The sequence below is a fragment of the Rattus rattus genome, chromosome 3 (assembly GCF_011064425.1).
Source record: "Rattus rattus isolate New Zealand chromosome 3, Rrattus_CSIRO_v1, whole genome shotgun sequence".
In the NCBI taxonomy this organism is placed as follows: domain Eukaryota; kingdom Metazoa; phylum Chordata; class Mammalia; order Rodentia; family Muridae; genus Rattus; species Rattus rattus.
In genome coordinates, this window is record NC_046156.1 from 148,353,810 (window position 1) to 148,368,808 (window position 14,999).

General features: G+C 41.2%; 1 protein-coding gene across 2 annotated transcripts in view; it reads right to left on the reverse strand.

Annotated features, from left to right (window-relative positions):
- Window positions 1–14,999, reverse strand: part of Sema5a (semaphorin 5A) — a 433,267-nt gene that overhangs the window by 207,810 nt on the left and 210,458 nt on the right. For both annotated transcript variants that reach the window (XM_032898665.1, XM_032898666.1), the window contains one exon: window positions 9,283–9,328. In XM_032898665.1, coding sequence (XP_032754556.1) covers window positions 9,283–9,328 — 46 coding nt within the window. The remainder of the gene's footprint in view (window positions 1–9,282; window positions 9,329–14,999) is intronic.

The following is a 14,999-nucleotide window of genomic DNA, read 5'->3' on the forward strand; positions in this document are numbered from 1 at the left end:
TTTTGCTGTGATTGGCAGCATTATTTCACTGTGGATTACATTAAAACTTGACCAAGTAGACATCATAGCAAACTAATAGGGACAGCTTTCCTTAAGGACACAGAAATAAGAATCATTCAAACAATGACCGAAGGAAAAGTAAGCAGGGTGTTGATTAAAATTCCAGTACTGACAAGGACTTCAGGGATAATCCCCATGTCTTGGATCTCCTCTCCAAAAGATACTGTGGAGAAAATTGAGGTCCAGATAGGTTAAGTGGCTTGTTCACTTATTATTCACAAAAATGCCAGAGGCATGAATAAATATGCTGTGTACAGTAAAAATTAAAATATGTAAGTTGGGTAGAGGAAGAGAACAGAGAATGCATCCTTGAGGACCATCTTGTTCTCCCTCTGAGCTGTTCACTGTTTCCTGCTGATGGGTAATGTGGCCATGGAATTTGACTGAGAATGGATGCTCAACGATATCTCTAATGACTCTCCTAGGCTACTCTAAGATGGACAGGGTGAAGATGGGGATGGTATCAACTAAATCTCCCAAATGGCAACATGAAACAGAGCCCCCCGAAGCCTGCCCCGGACTGTCAGACATGAGAAATGAGTCTCTTGTGTGTGTCCAACGAGTGAGGGAAAGAGACTGTCTGTTCAGGAGAGTCCACCCAACTGGAACGAGTGAAAACTCAGCCAGGCTGTGTGAACAGCACACCTACTTATTCTCAATGGCAAACCCTGCAAGAAGTTGCAAAGTGGGCAGTTGAAAGTGCTTGAACAAACTGTTAGATACAACAGTGCTTGACAGGAATCCTGACGAGTGAGCAAGAAACGAGAGGCGGGTGACGAAGGAGGGGCTGTATGGGTTCCAGGCTATTAGTCTTCATCAGACTCTCTGAGTATCATACAAGAGAAACACAAAGAAACTCATCAACCAAACACTGTGTGAGAAAGTGAAAAAAAATCGCTAACAACAAAAACATATAACCCTGACTCACATTGGATGTATTCAGTTCTTCGGTCTGTCAGGAAATACACATTGAACACTTTTTATCACTCAGATAGGAGAATAAAAGATATTTTCTCGAAAGATTAAAACATAAATACTTCAGGCTTTGATTATCTGTGCTAGAACTGCTCAAGTCCTCTGATTAGCAGCCACAGACAGCCATGATTACCTGCTGATGATATGCAAATGAACAGGCATACTTTTGTGTATTACAACTTTATGATCGACATGCCTTAGTCCTCTGACCCTTGAAAGGATGTAATCAAATCTTTCTGCTTCCAGCAAACAGATTTTTAGAACACATGATATAGAAAGACAAATGGGCGATGGTGCTTTGGAGCCATGATTTCTTAGAGCCACAGGGGAGTCCAGGCTCTCTCAACTCAATAAATACAAAACATAATTTAAAAAATTAATCAATGTGACTATCTCATTGGAATAATTATTCTAAATTATTAATTAGTTAATCATTCTTTAGATTCTAGAGCTTTCCAGCCGAGGGTTATATCGGAATATTATGACCCATTAGAGTGTATATTATAAATTGACTTAATTCATTTTTAAATTTAATCTCATGTTAATAAAAGAAGGCAATTTAAACCCAAGAATCACAGCAGATATTTTAGACATGGTCACCAATGGGTTGAATATGTTTAGGATTGTATATATTAAGAAAATCTAAAAAGATGGATTTCTTAGAATTTCACAGATCTTCTAGATGCAATCAAGTAGTAATCCTCAGTTCCTGGATCATTATCTGACTTATCTGGGTATGAGATAACTGAGGTAGAAACCAACTGGCAAAAGAGGACACCATAGGCAGTAAACCATGCAGAATGAGATGCTTTTCTGGGTGGGGAGGTGCTGCTCTGTGCAGTGCCGGGCACATATAACCATGACCATGAAAAGTGTCCCTAGATGCTGTCCAATACCTCAGGAGGAAAATCTGCCCTACCTGGGAATAGCTTAACCATGGCCACAAGTTAAAAGTTAATTCCCAATCACAGCTACACACAGAAAGAAATTAACACGTGTCTCAGCTTCTGACAATGTTTTGCCTTCAATCAAGACCATGAAGTGAGAGAGATCAAAACTTTTCAAGTTTAGAGGTAATAAGGAAGGCAGTGGGGACTTTGTATACAGATCTCTGTTTTTCTCCTTGTCCTTGCTGTTGTGAGAAGCAGTGAATTCCTTTCCTTTGGAAATGAGGGGCAAAAAGCAGAATCTGCAGCTTCCCCATAGATGGTGAGGGGTGAGCTGAGTTTTCCCTCCCCATGCTTCTGTACCTGTGCAGTAGGATCAGATCAGTGAGTGCCTGACCAGAGGCAACAGGGGTGAGCTTCCAGGTTGGCAAACATGGTTATCGGTACTCAGGCCAGCTGTGCTCTTGTATTTTTCTGAATCTGTTTTTCTAGAACAAATGTCATCACGGAGGCAAGAACAGACATGATGACAGAGTTTCAAAGCTGTTATTACAACACAAAGCAGAAGAGACACAGACATATAATGGTAGACTCTTAACACTTAACTCTGCCTGGAAATGTCTGGTCTTCAGTGGGCATGACTGAATGACACATGTCAGGACATCTGCCTCCATCTCTAGATAGAAAGATGGCCTGTAAGTGATCCTACACTAATGCTGGATTCTCGTGTCACTGATGAAAACCACGTTCTATTTCGGTGATTAAAAACAACTCTTGAGTGTTGCCCCTTACATATTAAAGCACGCCAGCTGGAACTCATAGCAAACAACCACACGTAGCTACTTCACGGCATACATATATGTGACTATTCCTCTGGTGATAGTGGAGATCTTTATCAAATGCATTACTTGATCAGAGAAAGGAAAGGAGTGGCTATATCCTAATTTCTGCTCAAGGCTTTCCAAGACTTCATTTCTGGTGCGTCTGTTGACTAGTGCACTAAGGTTCACCATGTGCACAAGTACCCTCAGATTGGGAGAATTTGTTTACTCTGTTCCAGCCACACGCATCAGGTCTGTCAGGAGTGATGACCTCATAATGAGTTTTTTTTCATTGTGTACAATCTCATAGCAGCCTTAAAATTTCACCAGGGATCCACAAAGCTATATCACCACTGATAACAATGTTTAACAGACAACAGTGCAGTGCAGAATACCCTGCCCCAGTTGGAGTTTCTAAAAACTCTGAAAATCTCTAGAGGAAAACAGCTTAATTTCACATGTGCTAGATCAGCACTGATGCTCATCTAAAGACATGGAGGCAAAGTAACCGTAAAGCGAAGGAGAAAGCAGAGAGAATATAGAGGCCAATCATGTATAAGGGAGAACATTGCAGAACCAGAATTTGCCTGTTCCCCTTAGTACTGAGATTTCCACAGAGCAAGAATGGACATTTTCAAGCGCCTCTTTCAGAGCCTTTCCAAGAGGCCTATCTCATACCCCAGTAATGTGAACTTTAAAAAGGCAAAGTAGGAACTGACAAAATGGTTCAGGAGGTACAGGTGCTTGCCACCAAGCCTGAGGGGATGGCTTCCATCCCCAGGACCCGAATGGCACAGAAGATCAACTGACTTTCAGGGGTTGTCTTCTGATCTCTCCACATGCCATGGTACGTGCACAGACACCCTCCCCTCACACTGTAAATAAACGTGATCTAAGTAAAGATAAAGGAGGGATGGAGCATACTGTGTGTCAGGGATTAGAACCCTGGCACTTGTTTGTTTGCTGCCATCTGCCTGCTATCGTAATGCAGTGAACCAGCACAGAGAGAAGTAAGGCACAGCATGATTGCCTGGGGAGGAGAGAGCACTGGTCAGATACAAAAACTATACTACAGGGAAACCCATCAGGGCAACCTGCCAACCTTGCTTGGGGTGACAGGATCCAAAGCAAAATGCTTGAATTGAGGGTGGAAGTGCCAATGATTTTTGTAGATGAAGAAGATGATGTCTAGGGAGAGGCTGCAAGACAAGGCACTTGACAGTGGGAAAGAGCCAGTGATTGTGGGACCAAGGCACGGCTTGACACTGAACGTAGAAGTGTTCAAGGTGATGGAAGAGAGGAGTTAGACACCACGTGAAGGAGCTGTAACATCTAGCAGGAGTGGCGGGAGGAAGACAACACCCAAGGGGCCATGGCATGTAGCAGGAGTGGAGAGAGCAAGACGACATGTGATGGTTGCACGGGAGCCAACTTCATTTGTGTCTACTTCGTTTTCCTTCCTTCCTTTCAAAGTTGATGTCAGTTCTTGTGTTGTTTTTTGTTTGTTTTTGTCTTTGGAGAAGGGAGGAAAAAAAACTGCTAACCTGAGGTCTACAAATCTCTAGGAGAAAACAATCTTTGTGTAAAGTAGCAGAAGTTCTAAACAACCTCCTTCTAATCAAAACTGCCCTGTCCAACAGCAGCGCAGAGTACCTGAGCATGGTGGTTGAGTCAAAGCAGGGTAGAGACAAAACTGTGTAAGCCTTGATGCTTAATGAATTCAGATGAGTACTAATCCCCCGTTAGATTGGCAGTATTATAAGCTATACTAATATGAACCTCTTTTCCCATTGATCCTCATTTACTCTATTGAGAATGTCAGATAATACAGAGTTATCTAAGACTTACTATGTCATTTTATTCCCCCACTCTCTTATGTGTGTCTCTGTCTCTGTGTGTGTCTATTTGTGAGTGTGTGTGTCTCTGTGTGTATGTGAGTGGGTCTGTGTATATGAGCGTGTATATGTGTGTGTTTGTGTGTATGTGACTGAGTTTTTATGTCTGTGTCTGAATGTGTGAGACTGTATCTGTGTGTGTGAGCATGTGTGTTAATGTGTGTGTGTCTATGTGTGTCTATGTGTGTGACTCTGTGTGTGTGTGTGTGTACACATATGAGTATGAACATGTGTATGTGTGCATGCCCATGTATGTCTGTGTGTGTTTCTGGGTATGCGTGTATGTGTGTGACAGTGTATGTGCATAAGTGTGTGTGTTGTATGTGTGTCTGTGTGTGTCTCTCTCTCTTTGTCTGTATATGTGTGACCATGTGTGCATATCTCTCTCACTGTCTCTCTCTCTCTCTCTCTCTCTCTCTCTCTCTCTCTGTGTGTGTGTGTGTGTGTGTTTTCCATGTGATTCCCGAGATGATCAAGCATTGGGTATTGGGTTCTGCAGTGTCTTTAAGGCCTGTGCCATCTTCAGGCCTCTCAGATGACCCATTTATAAGAACAATGCAGCCCTTTGTTTGCCAACGCCATTATTATTTTTTCACCCTTGGAAGAAGTAATTTAAATAAAAATAAAATATTCATAGAAATCAACGAGACCTGTTTCCTAGGGACACATGAGAAACAAATAGTGTTAAAAAGAATTTAGCTTTATCTCTTGTAACACTAAGGAAGCAACAAGCTACAGTCCCGCAGACACAGTAGACACAGGCACAAAACAGGAGAGCCGCACAGCTTGGCATGGGCAGGCAGGGTCGGGGGTGAGGAGGGTGTTTGGCTCCTGTTATCAGAGCTGTATTGAACACCACCATTCAGATGTCACCACCTTCCTCAGTCTGTGTGCGCAGACTGAAGTGCACTAGTAGCTAGCCAGACATACTTGACTTTTTCAGTAAGGGTGAGCACTGCTGTCGGCGACCTACATGTGACCTTGTCAGAGGTAGTCCTGGCAAAAAGAAGCGATGTCTGGAAAGGCAATTAGTGTCTCCTTGCCCTGACAACACCCCTATTCACAGCTTCACAGCAGTTGCATGCCTGGAGCTTTCTGCACTTATTATGATATAAAGTCAAGAAATGTTAAGAGTATTTCTGATATTTATCCTGATTTCCTCATTAATGCGTTGTCAGACTTGCCTTTGTTTCATTTCTTTACTTTGTGTGTGTAGCAACCACACACACACACACACACACACACACACACACACACACACACACACACACACACACAGCTTAAGCTGCTCTTTTCCCGTCAGCTACTTTTCATTTGGCCGTGATGAAATAACGAAGAAGGATGTTTGAGTGAGAAGGGCTTCATTCTGGCTCAAAGAACCACATGTGATTACAGTTTAAGGCAGCGAAGTCTTGCAGCAGAACCAGGATTTCAGCGAGTCCCGTGTCCACAGTCAAGAAGCAAAAATATGGACAGAAAGTGGAACTGGCTTATAAGGCCCCACGCCACTCCACCCCCACCCTCTAGCCCATCACTTTTACCAGCTTCCTCCAACAACATCCCACCTCCAAATATTCCACAACTTTCCCAAATAGTACCATAAGCTAAGGACAAGTGTACATACAGACACAGGAGCCTACTTTTTTGGGGGGACTAGGTATTCAAACCATAGCAACCCTACACATTTTGTTATTCTTTTCCAAAGAAAAAGGGCATTCTCTGCTATAACACGTAATGTTATATTTATACAAATCAAGGAACTAATATTTGTATATTTACAAGGCACATTGTTTTTAATCTCATCTACTGACCTTCCAATTTTTGAGTTGTCTCAAAGTGTCACTTACAACATGAAAAGTGTGTTTTAAGAATCAATTTGGACTAAGCATCACGCTTGATAGACATGTTAACGCGATCTCTTTCTGAATGAAGCTGCTCTTCATTCACACACACACCAATATTTGAACGGTCAAAGCCAGATGTTTGGAAGATGTTTCCCTGGGCTTGGGTGATGTTTCCTTATGATGAGATTGGCTATAACTTTTGGTGGGTTGTCATGGAAACCCAGCTGCATCTCAGTACAGCAAATCACAGACACTTGTGCCACTACCACTGAAGTCATTACACTGCTTGGTTATAGATTCATAGTAGGGTTCTTCACTGACGAGGCACTAGATTTCCAAGGGCAATTAGTAACTATTATCTAGATAAATACCATGAGAATGTCAATATCCTGGTTATCATCAAACCCATATGATATATTTGCCACCCAAGGATCAGGTTTACGTGTGTAACTGTTGCCAAATCCTAATTTTCTATTAGTTTTTTCCTTCAATATTTTAGTTGGCTTTTTTTTTTTTTGCCTTTTTTTATTTTAATGTTAACATGTGCTCATGAATTCTATCTGATTCAATGCTCAATAATCTGCTACTTTTGCTGTTTCTAGGCAAACAATTTCTTCACTTCATGCAGTGAGCCCACCCCAGACGGCTCCTGTGTCCCGGCATCTCATCAGCAGTCTTTGAACCCCTCCTCCCTTTCTGAAACAAACTCCTTCAGGCTGATCTTATAGCATCCTCTCTCTGTTCTAGAACCATCGTTTCTCCTAGAAACACTGGCTTCCCACAGTGGCAGTGTGTGTTTGTAAATTGTGCTCACTTTCCTATAATTTAATGCTTCTAGAATCTCTAACCCCAGAAAGCTAGAACAGGAGTAACTAGGTACATACTTGATTATTTCTGCACATGTTCCTCTACACACACTTGTTCACTCACTCTGTGCCCGTGTTAGGGTGTCTATACATATTTATGTTTGTGACGATGCAAAGCTCTGTGAGAGACCATATGCTCTTGCATGTGTATGCATGGGGAAGCCTAGGAGTCACCAAAAGTACAATTTGAGGCCAGGTCTTTATAGCCCTGGAATTCATCAAGCAGGCTGGCAGTTAGACAAGGTCCAGGGCTCCATCTGCCTGACTCCACTTCCCTACCATTGAGATTAGAAGTGCACACTGCCACACCTGCCTTATCGCATTGGCTCTGGGATTGCACACAGGTCTTATCGAGCTAGGTCCCCAGCTCACAGCCCACATTTCACAGATAAGATCCTAGATACTGCATGATACCACGAGAACAGAAATGAACATATTCTATAGTGAATGGCATATATTCTATAACATTATTAATAATAATTTTCACAATTGTATTTAAACTTTTAAACTGTTGCTTGGTTTTCAATAAATTTAAATGACATATATTTTCTAATACAACATGATTTTATTACATGTATATACACTGTGAAATAGCTTCCAGCATCATAATCTGAATATCACCTAACAAATTTATTAGCATTCTGTGGGAAGAAAATTTAACCTGCTTTCCTCAATTTTAAAGTCCATAGTACAGGTATTGGAACTGTAGTTATCACGCCATATAGTCATCCCTTAGAATTATTTCTAATGTCTAACTGGAATTGTTTAGCCAAGGCCTTTCCAAGCCTTTATGTATTTTCTAAGCCTTCAGTAGCCATCATTCTATTCTCTGCTTAATTGTTCATTTTTAAATCTAAATATAAGTGACATCATTCAGTCTATGTATTTCTCATTGTAGGAGGAAGAGTATCTGTAGTTTGCTGACCACTCTGATTGCCTATTAATAAATTCACAGTTTTAACAACCAGTTAATCAGCTGAAGACTTTAGTTACACCACCAAACTGCAGAGTGCAGGTAACTTGTTGTCCAATATGATAAAACTATCATAAGTATTTATTCATCATATCATAACTTAAAAATCAAAACACAACTTTTGGACGACAGCTATGCCTCATCTCCTTTGAATGACTCTGCTCACTCTTATCCAGATAGCATGTGGTTTCGGTAGGTTGTGCCCATTTTGCCAATGAAGAAACTGGTAAGTATTCATAAGCCTGGAGTCTGGTAACCAGTGCAGAGGTAAGAATAGCAATATTGGCTGAGTATAAAGTTGTCTTATTTTAAGACACTGGCAAGGAAAACAGGATCTGATATTAAACTCTAGTTCTAAGGGTTTGGAATGTTTACAAGCACTAACATTCTAGACAGAAAAGATCAACTTCTCCCCAGTCACTTCTTAGAGCCCAGGACACTAGGGTATTATCAAAATTGTTTCGTGTCTATTTCCCAAACTACCCAAAACCCCAGGATCCTGACAGTCTACAGGAAAAGCTTGGGGACACAGGTAGGGGAGATGTTTGTATCCTGCTCATTTTCCCTCCTAGATGACCCTGCCTGGCATACTGTTCTTTAAGACTAGAGGAAGCAAAGGAGCCGTGAGGATGAGATCTGCCATGGCAGTAAACATTCAGGCATAAGGGTGCCAAGCTTAGTCTCCATGTGGCAACAAAAATAATTTCAGAGGTTAACATTTTCTCTCTGCTTTATTTATGGGGCTTTTAACCCAGGGAGTAAAGCAACCACATGCAGGAGGAAATGGCTAATTGGGAATTAGAAGAGGTGGGTGACTCACATCAGATAAGGCAGCTAAGAGTCCTGGGGTCTGTCCACCAAGGAAATGAACCCTGCTCACCCTGATTAACAACTTTACATGCAACTGTCTTCAGATCCTTGAGGTGGAAAATGAAGCTTAAGTAAAATAAATCACACCTACCTGGATGAGAGACAGATCCTCGAGCTGTAGTCTGAAGAGATAGTTTCTGCAAAATACAAACAGAGATCAAGTTACCTTCAGTAGAGCCCCCATGAACATGCATCAAAGCATTCGTGAAAATGCTGAGAATGGAGGTAGAAAGAGGTAATTATGGGGTGGGGGGGCAAAATATCATCCTCTACCACTATGGGTGATACAACACTCGGAGCCAGAGACTAGCATCTGACTTATCAAGAGACGTGTGTTTGAGACCTGGAGGAGAGTTGTGGACTCTGCAATGTGACAACGAGAGACAGACGCAAGCTCCCATTGCCTCTTTTTTTTTTTTTTTTTGGTTCTTTTTTTCGGAGCTGGGGACCGAACCCAGGGCCTTGCGCTTCCTAGGCAAGCGCTCTACCCCTGAGCTAAATCCCCAACCCCCCCATTGCCTCTTAATGCCTTCACTTCTGTGACTATGATCTGACTGTGATGTATGTTTCCCCATTAAGAAGTCAGGTTGGTCTCACTGATCTGATTACATGGAACCTCCCGTCAACTGCACTATATTTTTAAATGCTTCTCTAAACTACTGGGCTTCATTTCATTTCAGCAAGGGACCAAGCTATGATCTTGTCAAATGAGATTAAAATATAGTTATACCATCTTCCTCGTCCTTTTCTCCCTTCAGATCCTCCCATGTACATCCCACTGTTTTCTTTTGAAATTTATTATCTTTTTCTTTAATTGTTGTTATTGTTGTTATTATTGTTTTGTGTGCATGTGTCTGTGCATGTGTGCATGCATGTGTGTATGTATTTATGTATTTATTCCTAAGTCACATTCTGTTTTACTAAAAGGAAGCATGGCGTATGGATGTAGGATATGTCCATTGTGCCAGAATGAGGACCAGAGTTCAAGACCCTAGTACTCCTGTAAAGCACTGGGTATGGTGCGCCTCTATAGCCCTACAGCTTGTAGGGGGAGGAGTTTGGAGACAGGGGATTCCTAGAACTCATTTTCTAGTCTATCCAATTGGTTAGCACCAAGCTCAGTGAGAAATATAATCTCAAAAAATGAATTAGAAAGCAATTAAGGATGCCTTCCTGCATAAGCCTTTGGCCTTACACACTTGCACACATACAAATTTTACATAAAAACTAACTAATTAAATATTTAAACATTTTAAGTGACTGATTTAATAAGCAACAGAGATGCTTGAATATCTGACTGTTTCTGTAGTTCAGATAGACAGTTTATTCTCTTGGTCCATGTGCTGATGCCCTGGTTTCCAGCTTTGGCACTATTGCGAGATAGAACTGTTAAGGAACATGGCCTTGTAGAAAAAAGTTAGGTCACTGCTGAAGAAAATACTGGGACCCTGGGCAGCTTCACCCATCTCTTGGCCCAGTCTACAGAAGATGCTCAAGCCTTGTCTACCACAGTCTCTACCAACAGTAAAAGGGGGCAGATGGACGCATATCAAAGTTCTTAAGTTGTGAGCCTTACACTATCGATGATTTCAAGTAGTTTGTTACAGCAATGGAAAGGTAACCAACAGCCATTTAAAAAAAATACTATAAAATTCGTAAAACAAAAATGTCAAGGCAAATTTTAGGAACTTCTAGAAACCAGTTTAAATGTTTATATCTCCCTCAACTAACATTTCAAAATCATCTTATCAGATGTAATTACAACCTCATCATACAAAACAGAGAACGATCTCTTTATTTGAGTAAGTCCAGTTAATAACTACAATATTACTAAGACAATATTTATAAATCACAGTCTATTTTTCTTTTATTTTTGAAATTTTAATATAATTACATCATTCTCTTTACTTCCCCCAATCCTCCCATAACTATTATTCTCTTTCAAGTCTTTTGCATTAATTCACTTATTTTTACATACTTGTGTGTACATCCCTAAATATAACCTGTTAATGAGTCTGTATAATGTTGCTTATATGGATTATACAGTCTGTATAATGTTGCTTATATGGATGCTTTCCACGCTGAGCATTTGGTATTGGAAAACCATTATAAACCATAATCTTGATAACAAAGGATTTGGACAATTTGAAGCTGAAGTCACCCACACTCACTGCCTTATGTATTACCAGTGTCTACGTAAATGTCTGTTTTCAAGGTGGTTCATTGCATTTCTCTAGCAATTGTTTTTTTGCTTTGTTTTATGGGTCTTATTTGTTTGGTTTTTGTTTTTGTTTTGAAGGACACAGTGTGGTAGTCGCTTTTAAATGTTTGTTTAATAAAGAATGCATTGCAGAAAACCAAAGTAATCTTCCCAATGCTCTGATGGGTCTTCGTGTACTGCAAATGTGTAGAGCTGCCCATTTTGGCACCACCACAATGGCGCCCACCTATTTTAAGATTATTCCCCAGACAGAATCCCAAGTGAAATGCTGATGGGATTCTTTTAATCCCTCTCCTCCACTGGACCAAGGGATCCGAAGAGACCCCTCTAACCTCTTTCTCAAACCACTTTTCTCCAAGCTTAGACCTAAGACTACTTTGCCTGCACAAAAATTCCAATCCTGCTAGGCAACAAGAAGGTCCTTAAATCTCTCAAGACAAGTTGATCTATTACAGTTTGGGTCAGTGACCTATGAAGTTAAAGGTTACAAAAAGAAAGAAAATCTTCTAAGAGAAATAAAAAATTGGTACTCCCAGATGTTGGGCCGTTCACACCACAAAGTAAGATCTATGTCCCCAGCAAATGGCTGTTCTCCAGGGCACTGCAGAAGAAGCAAGCACTTTATCTTGCAATTGTGTGAGCACAGAGGTGGGAAAACAATATATGTGAGGTCCAGGAGAAAGGCCACCACCCTTTCCAACATGAAAGAGTAATGATTTGGGCTCACAGCCAACCAGAGATGCTAACCAAATGTTGCTCTTAGCGTCTGTTTCTCTAATGGGGCAATTTGGGAGAAGCTCAAAGCGTTAAGTATTCCCATTAATCTTCATAACACCTCGAGATGTAAACAGGTAGTAATGAGGGCCTTGGTCATTCTTCAAGGGAAAGAAGCATTGGTACAAAAGATTAAGATGTTAGACTGTTCTGGGTATGGTGACACAATTTAAAGGAGCTATTCTGTTTTCATATTTTCTTCTCATTATGGAAATAAGTAGCAGTTTGCTAAGGGGTAAACTTGGTTTGGTTTTATGGCTATACTAGATAAAAAATATGGATTTGTTTCTCCTTAGTTTTTCTGGAGTAAAATTAGACGTTTGTTCCCAAGGTCTTGGAATAAAATTAGGCATTACACATTTAAATGCAATAAGCCAGATCACTTTTATGAGTAATGTTATTGGAGGAGTCCACAGATGCAGATGACTAATTCAAATCACAAAGCCATTGCCTTTAGCAGATGCCAAATGACAATGTTAAAGCCTGTTTATCCTTCCCCCGTCTAGATGTCCAAATAGGTTTTCTCTGTCTCGGGGTTTATGTCTTATTGACTCTAGGACTGAAGACCCATCACTGGGTCACATCTCATCCCCCAGCGGTACATTAGCAACAAATCACAAAACACAAGAATCCCGTCTCTGAGGGAACAAGGCAATCCTTACCAGATGAAGCTGAATGCTGTCATCATGTAAAGTACTACAATTCAGAGGGTGTTAAAGAAAAGGTTGAACCATCAAAAGCATATTAACTGAAAAGCTCATTTCATCTAGAGACACCATAAAATGTAACTGTGACCTCCATTAATTATGAAAGACACAGGTGTTTTAAGATGACATTCTTTTAGAATAACTCAATTGGCCTCTGATGAATATGACTATAAAAGCAAAGGAAAAAGTCTACATTCTTCTTTAATGTGTTAAGGCAGAGACGTGCTTGTAACTGAGAAGGCAATGTTTAAGGGAAGAAGGCGTGGGCATTTCCCTGAGAGAAATGGGGACCGAGAGGCAAATGCATACACAGAAAACATGTTAACAATGGAGATAAGAAACTCTTGCTATTTAACAAAAGCTTAGTCTGAAGTTGGTCCTCGAACAATCTGAAGACAAAACATATTTCATATAAGTCATCACAATGCAGGTACATCTGGGAAGTCTCTGCTAACTGAAAACTTCGCGTGGCCTGTATCCAAATCAGGATCATTCTCTCTGCTTTGGGGACAGCAAATTTCCTTCAGAACGGCTGTCAATATCCCACCAGCATGCTGCTTGACACAAGGGTATTTGACAAGATAACCAAGTTTTCCGTTACATTAATATATTTTGAAAGTTTAAATATGTGAATCGGCTGGAAAGATGGTGATTATATAATATGAAACACAAAATGCTCCATAAGAAAAATTAAGTGTAAATCCTTAACAGATCAACCATTTTTACCAATTGTAAGGAATTTTAGGGCATTTCATGACACAGCTCTTCAACCTGTTTAAAATGGCTATTTCTAATTCTGTGTACTGACTGTAAATAAATTCTAAAACACCTGTATCTTTTTTTCGTGTGTGCTCAAAATTATTCTAGAAAACATTTCTTCCTTGTGCTTTTTCACAGGTGTTTAACAAGCCAGACTTAAATTATATGTATGTTTTAAGTAATACGCTTTCATTCTTGGGTAGTCCCATGCAGTTATACAATACATACTGATCATATCCATCCAGCACTTACTCCCTCCAGCTCTGCCTAGTGCTCCTCACCCTATCTTTCTCCCAACTCAATGGTCTTTGTTTATTTGCTATTAATAACAATGCTAAAAAGAATTAGTACATGGGGATGGAGCATGAGCCACCTAGCAGCAACCACCATAGATGACTCCATGCTGACTGAATACAGTAAGGGCAACACTGATTCTACTTTCATGAGTCTGATACATATGAGATTTATAATGAAGCTAAGTGTCTTAGCTCCTCTGACAGAAGTGGAAGCTCAGGTGTAGGACCCTGAAAAGCAGTCTGGTTCCTGGTTGACCTAAGGCTAGAAACCCCAGTGACCCTGAAGGGAAGAGGCATTTTGCCTGACTCCAGAAGAACCAGGACCCTGTCACTAGTCTCAGTCCTCCATAGATTTGTGGCCATCAGTCACTTTAGGGCAATGCCCCAAGCCCCTCCACGGGTAGGCTCAAGACAGATCTCCATTTTAATGAGGTACCTAAATACTTGAATTCTTAGCCAATAACCTTTCCTTCCCAGACACTCCTCCCTGCAAAAGGTATTTAATCAAGGCCCACTCTGAGAAGCAGGGTATGGTTTTACTCATCCACTTTCTGCCATGACAATAAAGGCCTTAAAACCATGGACTGCCTCTTTTCATTGGGATCTGCTGTGGGGAGCCAGGAAAAAGGCCTTCTCCTACATAGTCTCCTTCTAATCTCCTATAGAAGGCCTCCCTGCCCTCCCAGCCAAGGCTGCCATCAAGCCAAGCCAAGTTCTCCACTGTCTATCCCTGCTTCCTCTTTTCCCCCTCGGCCCCAGGCTAGATCCAGTCCACTGACCCCACTCCTTTCTCAGCTCTTCCAAACCAAATTCTGCAGCGCCTGGGTGTCCAAGAGCCTGAGAACCAGATGGCCCTGGCCTCCTTGCAGGCCCAGGGACCCCCAAGCCAGCTCCAGCTGTCCCATACCTCAGACAGAGCTTCCCCACCCCCACTCCCAAGAAGAGGTGTCCCAGGGCTTTCCTACAGCCTGACACCTGCCAGCAATGATGTAGGGTAAGCAAGGTCAACCTCCTATGTCCTGACTCCCTGAGTGGTTGTGCCCTGTGGCGG